The 18,831-nt window shown below is 35.3% G+C and overlaps 1 protein-coding gene across 16 annotated transcripts in view; it reads right to left on the bottom strand.

Annotated features, from left to right (window-relative positions):
• Window positions 1-18,831, bottom strand: part of myo16 (myosin XVI) — a 357,150-nt gene that overhangs the window by 206,637 nt on the left and 131,682 nt on the right. For all 16 annotated transcript variants that reach the window (XM_073912461.1, XM_073912457.1, XM_073912466.1 and 13 more), the window contains 2 exons: window positions 16,365-16,435; window positions 13,396-13,539 (listed from right to left, as the gene is read on the bottom strand). In XM_073912461.1, coding sequence (XP_073768562.1) covers window positions 13,396-13,539; window positions 16,365-16,435 — 215 coding nt within the window. The remainder of the gene's footprint in view (window positions 1-13,395; window positions 13,540-16,364; window positions 16,436-18,831) is intronic.

The raw sequence follows: 18,831 nt of genomic DNA, 5'->3' as shown, positions 1-18,831 counted from the left end.
AGCAGCTGCTGTTGTGGTCAAGGAGGAGTGGAGAGCATGAGACTGATAACAGTGACACTCTAGGGACAGACGAGTCATTGCTGAGGCCAGCCACCGCAGCTGAGACTGGAGCTCTGCACAAGACTTTTGGCCAGCGGAGAAATTAAAATGGTCGTGCCCAACTGAGTATGGTTTTTCTTTTTTTTCACTTTCGCCAATCGGTGAATTTTTTTTTTCCCTGTCCGCTGTCGCCTCTAGCTTGCATGGTTTGGGATCGGTAAACCACACTGAACTGAGCTAAACTGAACTGAATTGAACACTAAAAATACTTAACTACACTGTTCCAATTTACTATGACCATTTATGTGAAGCTGCTTTGACACAATCTAGATTGTGAAAGCGCTATACAAATAAAGCTGAATTGAATTGAATTGAACATCTTGTGTATTTAAAAGGCGCATTGTGTAAATCAAATAAAAGCAATATTCAAACGAGGCCACATATTAAGATCTAGTAGATTAGATGAGCAATCATTTATCAGTTCTCCTAATCATTATGCTGCATGCATAAAAAAGAGGCAAAGATAAAGAGATGAGTAACTTTGACGAGGGCTAAATTAGGGTATATTTGAAACAGTAAGGCTTGTGGTTTGCTCCACGTCAGCTGTGGTGAGAATTACCAACAGCAATCTTAAGATGATCAAACCATAAACCAACAGGGTTTTGAGGACCCCAAGAATCACTGACGCATGAGGGCAACCTTAGAAACCCCATCTACTCCAAGCCAACCGAAATTCCGTGGTGGCAGAAGTCAGACAGCATTCTAATAATGGTTATAGAAGGAAATTGAGTGTATGAGTGCCATTAAGATGTGGCTTATGAGTATCATAACAAGTTCTTGGAACGGTGAAAGGAGAACACCTAGTCCAATGAGTCCCAATTGCTTTTAACTGCATTTATGTATGCAATGTGTATGTAATTCAATGTTGTGCTGGGAAACCCTGAATCTGGCTGTTGATGTGTAATGCAAGTTTGGCACAAGTTGCCAATCAATGTGCCAAGGCTGTTCGCTGGTTATAGAGGCTTCTTTCAGCAAAATAATACAACTTGCTTGATGAATTTCCCCTGATCTCCAAATTCCCCATTTATCAATCCAAATGAGCTTCATCTGGAAACCAACTGGACATGTATCTACTTCTTATATCTTAGTGCCAGATACTACAGGACACCTTTAGTTGTATTTAAGAGTCCAAGCCTCTGCAGGTCGATAACGTTTTGGCAGTATTTGAAGGGCCAAGATTTCATCTGGCTGGTGGTCTGTGTTTTGGTTCATCAGTTTAAGCTGCTTTCTACAGGTATCTACACTAGTGCCTGTTCTCAGTTTCGACCCTAAAATAACTTTTTAAGGGTTGCCAAAATACACTGAAATATGTTACACCTCAGACCACAAAAGCAGTCATACGGGTACTTATTTTTTTTTGGAACTGTTTTATTCATACATCAACAGAAAATTGAATTAATGTGCTTTCCATTGATGTTTGGTTGTTAGGATAGGAAGATAATTGGCCAAGATAAAAGTATTATTATTTTTTAATATAATATATTATTATTATTATTATTATTATTATTATTATTATTATTATTATTATTAATAATAATAACCTCTTAAGGGCCAGGGTGTTTTTACATGCAGTTTTATTTTTCTTTGCTATATAGGCTTTGGGCTATATTGGAACCTAATTAGAATAAAAACCTACAGTAAGTATCATCTTTTAATATGATTTACTTTTAGAGAAAAAATGATGTCCATATACTGTATGTGGACTCGTGGTCCAAATTTACATAAAATACTTTTTCCGGACTGTTTTGTAATGCATATTCAACATAGAAAATAATTGTGAACATATTTTGACTATCAGAGAAATAAAAATAAAATAAAATTAAATTAACCCCTTTTGGACAGTTAAAAATAGTGTTTGGGACATTTCATATGCTGCAAAACAGTTGCAGGATGACACTGTATGTCTGTAACAAAATGTAAAACATTCAAAGTCATTTAAATAGCCACTTCTAGGCTACATTGTGCTGTCCACGTAAGTGGCCACTAAGCCCTAGGAGGTTAAAGTATCATTATTATTTAACATTTGTATGAATATCATCATGTGCCACAATGTTTAATAATATTCTAAAGATTTTTTCTAATTAAAGAAAATTGTATTATTTTATTCCAATATTTATTTTTGGCTTTTGCAACATCAGTCTATTTATGTGGTCACATACTGTTTAAAAATCATCATCTTTGAGCTGCGCAGAGAGTCATGGAAATTTGAAATGACACAAGAACTACTAAACTATGACAGAAATATCTCTTTGACTCCTGGAACTTCACAAAAAGCTGTTCCCTAAGCTTCCCTTTTATTTTTAGTAGTCTAGCTCAAGAAATACCTGGTAATATGAAAAAAACAGGTCGGAAGGGGTTTAAGCCAATATATTAGCCAAATAAACATAATCAGGTGGGTGGATTAGCCGCACAATACTCAACTGAAGATTAAAAGAAGGTTAAACAACATGATTAAACAGCCAACACAAGTAGCCTAAACCTTGTCTGTATGTTATTATTGTTGTACTTCGAGTGAACACGGGTACTTTGTATGTAGTAGTAGTAGTAGTAGTAAAGTGTATTTTTAGCCGGTAATCCTAAAGGGGTTCTGTGATTGAAGTGAGCTGGCAGGCGCACATGGTTTGCTGCTTCACGCTTCGGTGAAAATCAGGTCGAAAGTGGTCTGAAGCCAGACACATCTACTAAAAACTAGAGCAGGCATAGCTGGCATCTCCACTGCGCACATTCAGAATAACAATCACCAGGCGATAGTTTTCTTGGAGAACTCTGCCTGTATTTTCCACAGGGGGATGAAGATTGTGATCCGTTCACACACCTGAGGTCTGAAAACAGAAAATGTGGTGGCATGTGTGTGACGCGTGAGCTGGCAGAGCTTCAGTGTTCTCTTGATAATAATGAAATGATTCAGTCATCAATATGAAGGATGAAGCCCACTGGATGAGTAACACAGGATTTTATTTTAGAAATGAGATTGAAGGGGGCGAAAATCTTCCCTCAGCATGTTCCTTTAAGATTCTCTTCAGAGATAAACTGATTCACAGTCTGTTTACACACCAAGGCTCCTAATGTTTGGAGGATATGCTGTTCAGTGATAAATTATTGGTATAAAGCTTCCCTTTTTCACAATTTTAGATTATATTAAGTTGCTTTGCTTTCCTGTAGCGCATCATTGCCACGTTTAAAGCTGATTTTCAGCTGTATGCTTCAATTACATAGTCGTTAGAGAATCTGGGGGAGGCAAGGCACGACTCGACGGCGTGCTGATTTAAAAGCCTTCCCAACTCTAAGAAAACATCCAACAAGATTGATATCAACAGTGGAAATCAATCCAGTACAAACTTTTTACTTGAAAATGCAAAGCCAGAGATTTATATCATTTTCAACCTAGAGATAAACCTGGGCTGTAAGCAATATTGTAAATTACCAACTATACATTAGGTCAAAAACAGTAAGTGACAAGATCATTCTATTTAAATTCATAATGCTCATAAAAAAGTAGGAAAAAGGGACCAAATTTCCTCCAAGTGAGATTCTGAAATGTGCATACTATAGTCACTGTACTATCCAAGGAGCCCACATGATTTATAAATGGCAGTGATGCATTATAAAAGTGACGCAACTGATGCTGGTGGGTCCATTGATAATGACAACATGGACAACTGTTATATGTCTTGATAAAATTCACATATTAAAAATAAGTACCCACTAATGAGATTATTCAAGTCTGCAGCCTTGTTTGTGAACTGTTCTGCGTCTTCACTGGCAAATTTGTAACAGGAAGAAAATGCCACAAGCAGTCATTTAAAGCTGACATTAAAAAAAAAAGCCATGACAGCCTACTGTGTTGACTGTGACTGCTTCATCTGGTCGCATCTAGGTCAAAAAGCTGCGTGTGACTGTGAACACCAAACAAATGACATCTCACTGAAACTAGAACGAGCGTTCTGCATCCTTGGGCGTAGGATGTACCTCTCCAGACCTGAAGGTGGCAGTTCTCTGTAATGTAATTCCAAAAAGGAAACATGAACTTCAGCATATATATATATATTTTTTTTCATTACTTCAGCTTTTGTATTTGTGCTTTGACTTATTGCTGAATAGCTAATGAGAGTGGTTGCTCTCACCGATGACACCAACAGCAATTCTACACATGGACACATGCAAACCCCTGTCAATGGAGGCTTGGCAAAAGACGAGGGGCTCTATTTTGACGATTCAAGTGCAAAGTCCAAAGCGCAGGGCACAAAAGCAATAAGGGCGAGTCAGAATCCACTTGTGCTATTTTAAGGACGGAAAAATCCACTTTGCACCGTGGCGCATGGTCTAACAGGGTTAAGCTTATTCTCTTAATGAGTTATAGATGTGTTTTGAAATTAAACCAATCAGAGTGTCATCTCCTATTCCCTTTAAGAGTCAGTTGCGTCGCGCCATAGCGCATTTGCTATTTACATGGCGGAGACTGTAAGTGGAATTACTGAAAGCTTCACTAGTAAGAAAACACTCTTACTCTCTTGGATAGGAAAAAATGTTGTACGCACAGACATCCATTAGCCTATACATAATTTAGTTTAAGCGCAAAAAATTTTTCAAAAATATTTCTAAATTCAGTTCTAATTTCCAGCAAACGACTAAATGAACAATAATGACGAAGTGTGTTTGAAAAAATATATATCCAAATACACATGCTGTTCCCCATATAGTCATATAGACAGGTGAACAAATCTAAGCTTGTTTTTAATAAAACAAATATAAATATGGATATAATAAATACTACTACTACTATTAACATTATACAAAAGCAAATTGTTATGAAAAAACTGAAGCCCCCTTAGATGAAGGCATGAAAATATGGTTTTAATATTTATGTAGACTAGAAAATAATAATTTTATATAATATTTAAATTATTTAATTATTTTTTCATATGTAAAGATATTTGCTTATTGCTGTACATCCTGTGTGTATTAAGCAATGTGTAAGCGAGACGCACAACTAACGCTCTCTGCGCTGGACTTTAGACCTGTTTAGATCCGGTCTATTGAATAGTGTATTTTAGTTTCTCAAAATGGCAAAGCACCAGCAGTGCGCCTCAACACACCTTCTCTTTTAGACCAGAACGCCTATGGGTGCACATATGAGCGCAAATGCATTTGCTATTTAAACAGCGTGGTGCAAATCAGCAAAATGACTCTTCCATCAAGCGGAAATAGCAAACAACAATTGTGTCGCGCCTGCCGGGTGTATGATAGGGCCCAATATGTGAAACAAACCAGATAAACAAGCCTGACAGGAACTCTCTGACAACCTGGTGTTGCCCAATGGCCAACCATTAGCTTTTGTGTGTTCCAGTCGTAAGGTTAATTAGCATTCTGATTCTTATTGGTCATCAATTATTTTATCAATCATACCATATCATCAACGCTATCCTCCTGTTCTTTTGTATATATTTATTACCATGTTATCAACATTAGTATTGCTATCGGCCTTGCTTTAAAAAGGCCTTCAGAGTTTGTTCACAATACAGTATCTGTTACGGTTGTCTGTTAGTTGCTCACCACACAAAGGGAACAAAAGAGCAGAAAAACTGTGGTGTGGTGTATTTTGACTAAAAAACGAACAAAAAACACAAAGACAAATATAAAGTCTAACAGGGATACAGTTGCAGACACTGAAAACATGCACACATCAATATAGCATAATTTTTTGTGACACTGTACAACAATAACTACAAGTGTTTCATTTAGGGGTAGGTTTAGGTTTGCGGTAGGGTTAGACATTAATAGAACAGAACAGAATTGTTCATTTAATACATGACATAAACTATGTTCCTTAACTAACTGTATCCAACCAAAGTCAACAACTAAGTAATCTTTTAAGTCTTTACATTAGCTTCCTGTAAGTTTAGGATTGATTTTAAAGTAGCTGTGATAATGTACAAGGCATTATCTTAACTTGCACCAAAGTACATTAGTGTTAATCTGATTCACATCTCAAAGATGACTTGGGTCTAGTAATCAGCTTCTTCTTGCAGTCCCACGTTGTCACTGTAAAACTAATAGTGGCCAAGCTTTTTCAACTGCAGCTCCCAAAATTTGAAACAGTTTACCTGTAACTGAGATTTGCTCCAATTCTGGCCCGTTTAAAAACTGTTCTCAAATCTTATAGGTTATATTTCTTTTATTAAGATAAGTTTAGTTTGATAGATTTTATATTTTTCTTTTGTTATGTGATGCTACTTTGTTGTTGATTTTTTGTATTGTGTTTTTTTTTTTTTTTTTTGTATTTGCTTTTAAATTGTACTATAGAAATACATTTTCACTTGATTTTAAAAATGAGCTGTGATGTCACAAGATGATGCCACAGAATAAAGAACAGAATGCTCAAGTATGCTTATACTAGTTTTAGTCCTGTTACACACGTTTTGCTGCTCTTTAGTTCAATCCAGGCCTCTTTGTAGAAGATCTTTGTTTGTGTGCAATGGATGAATTACTGGTGCTGTTTTAACATTTTAAGCTCTAATAAAACGTGTTAACTAAAAACTCAAGACTAATGGAACAACGAATAAAGTCCAATAAACTGTAGTCAACAACTACACTGTAATGCTGCGTTCACATCAGATGCGGATGAAGAGAGTGATTTACATGTTAAGTCAATGCAAATACGCGGATAGACATCCTGCGGCATGACAAATGACATGATTTGCGCAAAGGAAGCAGCGCATGTTGAGCGTTTTGTGCGTTTGACACACTTAATCGTGCGTATCGCGCAAGTCACTCAAGGCGAAAAAACGGAACTTTAGCAGACAATCGCACCATGTTAACCATAGCTCGAACAATAGCTCTTCAAACTGGGCTGGGCACTTTATCAAACTGAGTTGATGAACTCAGAGAGCTGGGTGCACCTCCGAAATCACTATCTAGTGAGCTCAGGCATGACGCAGAATGAATCTACGCTGTTTTTCAGCCTTCCTAAAGCACATGGAGCACAGCTACTATCTCAATAAAACACATGTTAGCCATATAGCAACGAAGCTAGAGTTACCCGGCAAACAAAAGCCCTGCCCATGAGGTGAATCATTGTCTATTGTGAAGTTAATTTCACGTGTGAAATAAGCGAATTTGACGCAGGAATGAAGCAAGTAAACTCAAAATGTTCACGTGTCTATTTGCGCACGAACAGCATGTTTTGTTCGTGGGTGCGCGGTCTAGTGTGAACACAGCACAAAAAGTAATTAGTGCAATTACACACAGAGTAAACAAATAACGTTTAAAGCAATTGGTTAACTTTAATTAACTGTAAAATAACGAGTTTATTCTCTTTAAGTAACTAAATATTTTTTACAGTGAAGCACATTCACCCCAATACAATGCAAAGAAGTAAAAAAAAAAACAAAACAAAAAAAAATAAGAGCAAACACCTTTAGTCTCTATTTAGTATAGTTCATCAGTATTCTGACAAAAAGGGTAATATTTAAGCCTAAAAACTAGGTGAAGCATCTGCTTCAGGATCTGTGTCGAATCAGACACCCTAAAATATGCAAAGTTTTTTTTTTTTTAGCAAATCAAAAATGGTATCAAATAAACACGCCATTTGAGAAATATGACCCAAACACTTACGACCTATCAGTTCCCACAGCGAACAGGCTACTTCTGCATGCAGTGCTGCACTGGAGCCAATAAGCAGAAATAATCTTCAGCTTCTTCTCTCCACTTCAACATGTGGAGTAGAAATTCTCCTTAGGAAAAAAACACTCTTTGAAGTCACAACGCTAAAAATAACCCAGATATCCCTGTACTTTGAGCTACATCTGACACGCAACAGAGAGAGAAACGCTTTTGACTGGCACAACACTGACACAGTCTGTCAATCTAAAGAGGAGTCGATATGAGTGTTCTGAATAAGGCTTGTAATATCTAACAAAGTAAAATCTTAATCACAATATGGCTCAGCGTGACGTTCAAAGGAGCAAAATTAATAATTCAGAGTTTTAATGTGTCTCAGAGTAGCTGTTACAGAACATACAAACTATCTGCATGTCACTTATGTGCATTTGGGACTGCAACACATTATATTATTATTATTATTATTATTATTATTATTATTATTATTATTATTATTATTATTATTATTATTATTATTATTATTATTATTATTATTATTATTATTATTATTATTATTATTATTATTAGTTGCCAACAAGAGTCCAATGCAATTTGTAGGCAAATAATAATTTTAAAAAAAGATTAATATTTCTTCTTATTATTATTCATCTTTTACTTCATTCTTCCTCCTGTCTCTAATTCATTAATCTTCCCTTAAAAAAATGTTTGTGCCTTACAACAGGTTTTGGTCTTTGGTTTATTCTATAATACTGGACTTATTTTTCTACGTAAGTTTAAACTTTGAGAATGTGTAAACAAGAGAGACAAATGTGAAAATGTCCATGCCTATCTGAGAAAAGTGTATAAATTGTGTAGTCAGGATTTTTTTCAGCTTTAAAACATTTATAATAATTGTAAAATATAAAGCTGACTACTTTGCAGATTTTGCTTTGTGCTGGTTATTATTAGAAAGTAAATTCCACAATGAACATGAGTACACTGTACCAGCAATACACATTCAAAAAAGATTTTTACTGCTTGTTTAAAATACTTATTTAAAATCAGCTGAAACACAATTCCTGAGAGGTTTTTTTTTTTTTTTGACAACTTAATTGTTTTATGATCAATCGACTTTAGTTTTTAAAAACAATTGATGTAATCGATTTGTGCCAGGATAACAAAGGAATTGTGTGTATTTATATTACATAAGTGAGTTTTTGTTTTGTAGTTCAAGTTTTTTACTGTTTTCCTTTCAATATATAACAGGATATAACAAAAACACATTACATGTATATACAGTTGAAGTCAGAATTATTAGTCCCCCTCTGAGTTATTATTATCATTTTAATTATTTCCCAAATGGTGTTTAACAGTGCAAGGAAATTTTTACAGTATGTCTGATATTTTTTTTTCCTCTGGAAAAAAAGTCTTATTTTACGTATTTCGGCTATAATAATGGGAGGGGGGCGGGGGGATTGGTAATAATTCTGATTTCAACTGTATATGTGGGCCTTTTACACATGAAACAAAAATATAAGAATAAACATAAATAAAAAGAAAAAAAATTATAATGATCCAAAGAGAGAAGTTGAATACATCCAGAACTCTTCTCATGCTTGGATCTGTATAGATGTCCCTGCTTTATACAAGCAATATTTTTATATGTTGATAATAAATATTGCAACAACAGATCCATAAAACTGAATGTGGCTTAACTGTTTCAGAAACTTTTGTTAATTATTAATTACATATTTAATTAATAAAAAAATAACGTAAAAGAAGTTTGAGTTTGTTCTTAGGAGAATAATCAAATATTAATTAATTAAACACAAACATTATATCTTGATATAGCTATGCAAGTCATCTAGTTAAAATCCCTGTATTTTTTGTTCATAAAATGCAGAAAGACAAATCGAACAAGTCACATTTTAAGTAAAAATAGACATTTTTCCCCTATTTATTTCTTTAATACCATACTAGTGGTTGTTGATTGGGGTCTTTTACATTTTTAACATGCAAATTTACAATTAGTAGCTCACTCTTTAAATTGAAGATTGATTTGTTTTAAGTTGACAAAGTATAATGCCTTCAAAATAATAAGCACAATAAATACTTAAATCTCATCATATTCCGCAATAAGGTTTCCTTTGTTAACAGTGGTTTGATAACTAATCGTATTAATTACCAATGGTAAAAATGAACATATGAGCATTTATATTAACTAACATTAACAAAAAAAGAGTGCTGAAAATGACATGGTTTCAGGATAGTGATTAACAAATGTTAACAGAGCTTTTACCCCGAATCACTCCATAACACAAACTCTGAAGACGTTCTGTCAAGCTAAAATAAATCACCTGCGTTTGGTCTAGAAGATGTGCTGTGATTGTTTGCAGTAACGACAGCAATTTAACATGACTGTGCGCTGACTGAACATCGCTTGTCTAAAGATGCTGGGAAATCCTGATCCTGCCTGGATCTGTCAGCAGGATTACGTTCAACTGATCCGCCATGTCCGACATATGACAGAACTTTAGTCTAAGCTGTCTTAGTCTGATTCCCTCCAGCACGAGAGACGTGAGTCTGCCTCTTAACCAACTGAATGCACACTTGACTTTTAAAGGTAGACTTGTCATTTAGTTTCCCCTTATGGTGCTTTACTTCATAATAGTTTAATTTATTCTTTTCTTTTTTTTCTGCAGTTATCATGAATGGCCTATTACAAAGTGCAAACCTAACTCCTACTTTCTACATTTTTAGAGATGCACTCGGAAATTAAGAATAAGGTATAGGCATGTCTTTCCCTCCCTACATCTGTGTGTTACCAAATTACTTTTAAGGCAAGTGACAATGGTGGACATCTTTGAAATGTCTCTCTGGCATGCATGTCCAGTTCCTATGTCTATCAATGGGGAAACAACAAATTCTCTAAAACTGTTGCCAAGCTTATGGTTTAATTTAATAATTGGAATCAACAATAAAACTGACAACAATTGTCTCCTAAATTTTGCTTCTAAACATACAAAAAAAACAAATTCAGGCTGTGCAAGCTAATGTCTACTTAAAGTGATCAACACCATGATCCACAACACCAACCTCCTTTATAGCAAAGTCCCTTTAAGGCAAGTAATTTCACTCGGCAGCCATTTTTGAAACGCCTCTCAAGCGGTATGCTCGGGCATTCTGTTTGAATAGGAAAACATCAAACTCTCCAAAATTACTTGCCAAGCTTATGATTACATTTCATATTACAAATAACCAATTTAATTAAACAAAAACTGTCTCTTGTATCATTTCTAAATGTTTGCATCACACAAAATCAGCAAAAAACTCACGTTTGGTCCGAGCCCCTCCCTCTGAGAATTGTCATTCTATAGCAATCACTGATTAGCTCCTATACTAGAAGGCAGGCTTTATTTGCCATATAGCGACCACTGATTGGCTCCTGTACTAAAAGGTGGGGCTTCATTCGCCATATTGACAGTTACACTTTTTCCCATTCAGTAAGATGCGAGTGACAAGTCTTGTGAATTCTATAGTCTTTGTTTATAGTAACTTCTGGAGGACGTGATCAGATGTCATCTCAATCAAACTATATAACTACTGCAAGAATCAATAACTTGTGTTACACAATATCGAAGCAGTGGCGCAGTAGGTAGTGCTGTCGCCTCACAGCAAGAAGGTCGCTTGTTCGAACCTCGGCTCTATTGCCCTTTCTGTGTGGAGTTTGCATGTTCTCCCTACATTCGTGTGGGTTTCCTCCGGGTGCTCCGGTTTACCCCACAGTCCGAAGACATGCGGTACAGGTGAATTGGGTAGGCTAAATTGTCCATAGGGTATGAGTGTGTGTGTATGTGTGTGTGTGTGGATGTTTCCCAGAGTTGGCTTGCGGGTGGAAGGCCATCCACTGCGTAAAAAACGTGCTGGATAAGTTGGCGGTTCATTCCGTTGTGGCGACCCCGGATTAATAAAAGGACTAAGCCGACTAGAAAATGAATGAATGACACAATATCATCCTCTGAATAATGCTGTGTCCGACTGTGCTGGTCTACTGAAAAAAAAATTAAAATTTTCATTTTCATGACAGTGACCTCTTGTTTACAATTTTATGCATGCAAAAGTCATGTGATTTGCTTTTTAATGGAAATAATGTAGTCAGATGGGAAAGACTCAACTAATTTGTGTTCATTTCATACAAATTGCAAAACCAGAAAATATTTGTTATCAAATGTAGTTGCAATTAAAAGAAGAGATTCCAAGCCTCAAGTGGACCTATTTATTCGACCTATTGTATGTGAGAAATGTCTGTGTGAGCTTGTCTAGACTGAGCATCTCACATAGAGAAACATCAGTCTATAGTGATCGATGATCAGATCTTTTACTACAAGATCATTTACTACTTCATTCGCTAGATCAGTCATATACTGACTGAAACTATGAGTGTGACTTGTCTTGTGCATGCTATAGTCTTTGGTGTTGCTCAAATTCATACATACATAATGACTAATACAGCACAAACTGTAGATTCCATTCACATACTGTATATTCCATCACACCCCATCCATACCTCTAAATTCCTCCATCCCTCATAGGTCATACCTCATAGAAAACATTCAACATTCAACACTATACTTGTGGGGACTTTTTAGTAATACAATAGTAATTATAGAAGTAGTACTACCAGAATAAACACAAACAAACGTGTGCCCTTATGAAAGCCGGTCAGGGGGTGTATCGTGTCAACTTGAAGAGCTCATTAAATTCTCAATACCATGGTGAGTGAGCAAAGACAGAGGAAGAGTCACGTTTTTTGCTCTTCTATCGTATTTTGCTTTCATCCTTTTGTAAACAAACCTTTTAATCGTATAAAAGAGAGGTGTCTGAGAGGACATGGTCAAAAGAAAATGAAATAAAATACTCTAGTCTTGGCTTGGTTTGAAAAACCTAGAGAAACCTAGAGGGATCTGTTAGCAACAGCATATTTAAATGTTTGTATATTCACAATCCAAATATACTTTGCACATACCTAATGTAAAATAACTTTATCTTTAACTCATCGAATCACAATATCTTTGCTCATTTATTTCTTCTAGAGACCACGTTGTAATAATACTGATAATATGCATATTTGTTGTTATTTAAGGCTCATACTGTATGATACTTTGTAAAGTTTTCCATTTCATCCACTAGATCTGTTCTATCTAACATGGAGTACAACTCAAGACCTGTCCAAAATGCAGATTTAAGTCACAACATTAATTCTAAAAGCATCTGTCACAACTGGCAATATTTATAATGGCAAAAACATGCTTGCAAAGATCAATCAGCTTAATCATATATATTATCAGAATTGTACACAGGCTGGAATTTAAAACTGATCGCATTATTAATCATTTGTATTCATGATTTCATTCACAGTCATTGGCTTTGTTCAGTAGATTACTTCAGATATACCACTGAAAGTTGAAATTCACAATTTTGATAAATTTTGGAGTTTGCAAATCATACTTCAGGTTTCTGATCAGTCAGAGCACTTGGTTCAAGATCATCATACACTATGGCCTGCTTTAAATTAAATCTGTCAATTTTTGTGATGTACAAAAGCATACAGACGTTTTTAACGATAAAAGATACAGACTAAAAAGCCCTAAAGTTCAGTTCTGAATAGATGGTGTCTGTGTGTATTGTACTCCTCACCAGCAGCAGAAGCAGCACCATATCTGCATGATCGCAGGCACAGGCCACATGCAGGGCAGTCCAGAGGTCTTCATCCTGCAGGTTAACGTTCAGTCCTTTCTCTATCAAAATCTCAGCGGCAAACACATTGTCATGGCGAGCGCACTGCAGAGACAAATGTAAAAGAGGATGCAGACATGTCAGAAATACAAATAAAAGGTATTGCTGTTTACACAAAACATTTTCCAACTGCCCATTGTAAATGCAAGTATAAGTATTCAAATTACATATAAAAAAATAAATACATAATAATAATAATAATAATAATAATAATAATAATAATAATAATATTTGAATAATTGTATTATTATATTATATATATATATATATATATATATATATATATATATATATATATATAAAAATAAATATATATATATATATATATATATATATATATATATATATATATATATATATATATATATATATATATATATAATTAATCTTTAATCATACACTGAAGTAATACAATATAATATATATATATTTTTTTTAATTAATGCAACATCAATGCAACATGAGCACCATATCTCTATGCATGTACTGTACAACATATAAAATGCTAATATAAAGTATAATGTTCACTGAATGACTATCAATCTATCCTTCCATTCACCCCTTTGTCCACTCATGCATATGTCCATCTCATTTCTTCCATTCATTCTTTTGTCTATCAGATTCCGACCATCTCATTCCATATGACAAAGTTCATGAAGCTTAATTAAGCTTGTGTTTACTCTGATGCAACTGTGTTAACCTAAGCTCCATAGGCCTATTAAAATAAATAAAACTGACACTAGTTTATACAGTACGCCATTGAGTACCGTTTTTATTTTTATTTTTTTACCAAATGCAATAAAACTAATATGATTTGTGCATCCAAGACATTTTCCACCTGCTGCAATGATAGGAATCATATGACTAAATCAAGGCAACTGTCTTAACAAAATTAAACCATTTTTCCCAATGACAAAATATGAGTGCTTTAGTGAATAAGTCCATGAACTATATTCAGACAGTATTTACCTAATCTACTGTGCATTTAAATGAGCCATTTAAACAAATTAAAAAGATTTAGCTATTTTCTACATTAGATAACTGCATTAATTGAACAAAGGCAGAAGCTAATTTCCGTTAGAGGTGCGGTAATCAAAAGTGTAATTAAAAACTTAATTTCATATATGGCATTGAGTATGAATGGTTGATTTCATATGCTGCGCCATAAAAGTGTAATATTTTCAGTTTGAACATCTCTGACACTTTCAGAGTGCCGAGATTTAATTAAACTGTTTCCAATTACTGAAGAAATTGGATTTGTTTCTGTTTAGCTGTACTATATCCTGGCGGACCCTTTCATTTTATTTACCTCTGTATGGTCACAAAATTAACGAACAAAAATAGAGTCATCCATCTTGCTTGAATGCAGTGCTTACATACTAGACAGGGTTATTAAAGTCTGTGTCACTGAATGGTGTCAAATGTTTCCCAGAGTTACAATGAACCAAATAATGGAGTGCATTGGAGGCTGACCATTTAGTTGACAAACGGGTATTGATCAGAACATGAGTGTGCCTCATATAAACAGGCAATGTCAACTGAATTACTGTCACTCTTAAAGTTTTTTTTTTTTTTTTTTAAAGAAAGGACAAAGGGATGGGTGGAATGATGGATGGAATGACGGTGGGAATGATGAATGGAATGACGGTGGGAATAATGAATGGAATGAAAAATGATATGATGGATGGAATGACATGCGATAGATGGATGGATTGACATATGATGGATGGATGGATGGATGGATGACATGAATGAAAGGATGGATGGGTGGAATGACATGGATGGATGGATGGATGGATGGATGATGGAATAACATGTGACTGAGGGATGGATAACATGAGATGGATGGATGGAATAAAATGAATGGATGAAATGACATTGGATGGATGGATAGATGGATGGATGGATGGATGGATGGATGGATGGATGGATGGATGACATAAATGAAAGGATGAATGGGTGGAATGACATGGATGGATGGATGGATGAAATGACATGTGACTGAGGAATGGATAACATGGGATGGATGGATGGATGGATGGATGGATGGATGGATGGATGGATGGATGGATGGATGGATGGATGGAATGAAATGAATGAATGAAATTAAATTGGATGGATGGATAGATGGATGGATGGAATGACATAAGATGGATGGATGGATGGATGGAATGACATCAGATGGATGGATGACAAGGGAGGGATGAATGGGTAAATGGATAGATAAAATTACATGGGAAGAATGGAATGACATTGGATGGATGGAATGACATGGGATGAATGAATGTATGGATGAACGGATGGATGGAATGACATGGGATGTATATAATTACATTGGATGGATGGATGAAATGACATGGGGTGAATGAATGGAATGACATGGGAGGGATGGATATACAGATGGTTGGATGGAATGACATCGAAGAGAGGGAGGGAAGGGTGGATAGAATATATGGGATGAGTGAAGGAATGGAAGGATGGATGGAATGACATGGAATGAGTGTATGGATGGCTGAATGGAATGAGATGAACAGATGCATGGATAGATGGAATGAGATGGACAGATGCATGGATGGATGGAACGGGATGGACAGATACATGGGTGGATGGAATATACGATGAAGGGATAATTGATGATGGATGGATGATGAATGAAAGAATAAGATGGGAACATATTTTGTTTTTGTATTACAATCCTGTACTTCCATTAATTTCACTTGCTTTCTGCCTGCCTCCAGAAACACAATTGAAAAGGGACATACAGACTTTCCGTTAAGGGCACCACAGTCAGAGTATATAGTCATAGTAGACATCTCGCGATGTGCAAAACATGTAACCGAATTTGTCAGAGCTTGTCCTTATGTTCTTACCAGATGGAGCAGAGATCCTCCAGAGGAAATGACTGTGCTCAGGTCAGCTCCCTCCTTCAGCAGCCTTAGAACTGAAACAAAAGAAACAAAAAGAGAGATGAACATGTCTGCAAAACGAACAACTCCCTAAATCTCAGCACACAAAACACAGTGAGGAAATACAATGATATGTTGAAACCTCTAAAGACACAACTTGGCTCTGGTCCAAAACACAGTATGCTGACTAGCCGTCTACATTACTATCTACATAGTCTGCATCCTTTAAAATCAGCATTCTAAAAAGACACCAAACCTCAAATGTGACTGATTTAAGACTATGTATTTAGATGGAAACAAATGCTAAGCTAGCAAATATGAAAAGCTGGACTTCACTATTATCATTGCTAGTAATTTAGAAATATCACTAGGATTTATATTTAACAATTAAACATTTGAGATGACGTATCTCCATTTACACAGATTTTCAGAGCTCATTATAACAGAAACTTATCCATATTTGTCTTTATCCCTAACAATCAGACTGTTGACAGCCACTATCTGAATCTCTAGCAGTGTCTAGTGCATATCGACAGTCTCATCCTGTCTTTCCCTCTGGCCTAAACTCAAGTGCACTTCATCACACACCCACACACCCACACACACACACACACACACACACACACACACACACACACACACACACACACACACACACACACACACACACACACACACACACACACACACACACACACACACACACACACACACAGGCCCCTATTGACTACAATCACTGCAGAACTTGGCAAACATGTTATGCAGATTCCCACCGCAACAGCGTTTCCCATTCAGAATTGACTGTAGATGCGCACAGTGAAGAAGGTAAGGAACTCTTGTTGATTTCAGCTAATGATGAAAGACAGAATGTGCATACAGACAAACACAAATGTTGTGATATTCCTAAGGGATTTTTAAGCTCCATAGTGTGACAACATACTAGCCTGAAATTGCTTCTCAAACACGCTCAGTGGGGAGCAGATCTGCTTACATAGAAAAACGAAAGGCATCGCAGACGCCTATATGATCTCAGCTGAGGTTTAAAATCGCTAAAGAGTGAAGAAAAGACAGATGTGCACAAAAAAAAAGCTATAGCAAAAAAGGTAACATCAGCAGGTTAGCCGACTGAGGCTATCAGGCATCCACTCAGGCATACCACCAGGAATATCACCATTCAATGGATCATTATGCCAGAAAATGTTTTTTTTTTTTTTTTACAAATGCAAAAAGGGAAAAAGGACAAAGATGTACTGTACAGGGCTACTCACAACAAAAACAATACAATGATTTGGTTACATTTATTTTAAAGTGCCCTTGTTATGTTCTATATACTTACTAGTACAGAAACATTAAGTATACGTGTGATATTCAGACTACTTATCCACAAACAAGGAGAGGGAGAAAAATCACAAGACATTTTTTCAGAAAAATAATTGCAGAAATGTAATGTTGCATGATATTGGCATCGAATTCGAAACATATACTCAGGAGATGTGTGGCTTTTGACCTATTGCTTTTCTGTATTGGTCCAGGACTAATTTAATATATTTGTGTATGAAATAATAAAATGTTTAGTGCAGTGCAATTTGTTTTTCATTACTTAAGCATTTTCATTTTTGAGCATACTAAACTGTAGATGATGGATAATAAAGGCCAAAGTGTCTTCTTTACAAAGATATATGAACTGTGAATGTAGACCAAATCATTTAGCAACTGTTATTTTTTTAGTTTTGGATGTTTTTTTTTTTTTTTTAACTTATTTATTTATTTATTTATTTGAGAAAAGAAGGAGACCGATAGAGTCTTGGATTTTTTTTTTTACAGAAATCTTATTTTGCATGCTATATTCATCAAATTTCAAGGCATATTTTTTTCTAGGACATTACAATGTTTTCCTGTGCTTGTATACAGAAAAACAAATATTAAACACAATACAATTTATTTTTCTCATTGCTTCATAATGTATACCTATTATATTTGAGCATTAAATTCCTCTTTTATACAGTAACGCCCAAAGTTTCTTCTTTCCAATGATATCTAATTTGTGTTTGTAGCTTACTGGAGTCAAGAACTGTTACTATATGAAGTTAGGTAGGTGTAAATCCAGTGCTGGCTAATGAACAACTGTATGCAACTAACGCTAAATCTAATCCAGCATATTGTACTTGTAGTTCATTAATATTCCTCAGTATTCCTAAATGAATAGTTACATTGAAAGAAGGACACCCTAAAATATCAGGTAATGCTATATAGAGTCCTCACCAATCCACAAAATCATTGTTTTTTAATTCTTCTAGAACAATTAATTCAGAGTAGATTCTGACTGGCTGTCAATATTTAACTATTCATTGCCAGGAAGAAAAATAAATATATTCTAAATGCGATTTTAAGATCAAAAGCATCATTCATGTATCGTTCATGAAGTGAATAG

This window comes from Danio rerio, chromosome 9 (assembly GCF_049306965.1).
Source record: "Danio rerio strain Tuebingen ecotype United States chromosome 9, GRCz12tu, whole genome shotgun sequence".
NCBI classification, from domain to species: domain Eukaryota; kingdom Metazoa; phylum Chordata; class Actinopteri; order Cypriniformes; family Danionidae; genus Danio; species Danio rerio.
This window is presented reverse-complemented; position numbering and strand designations above follow the sequence as displayed.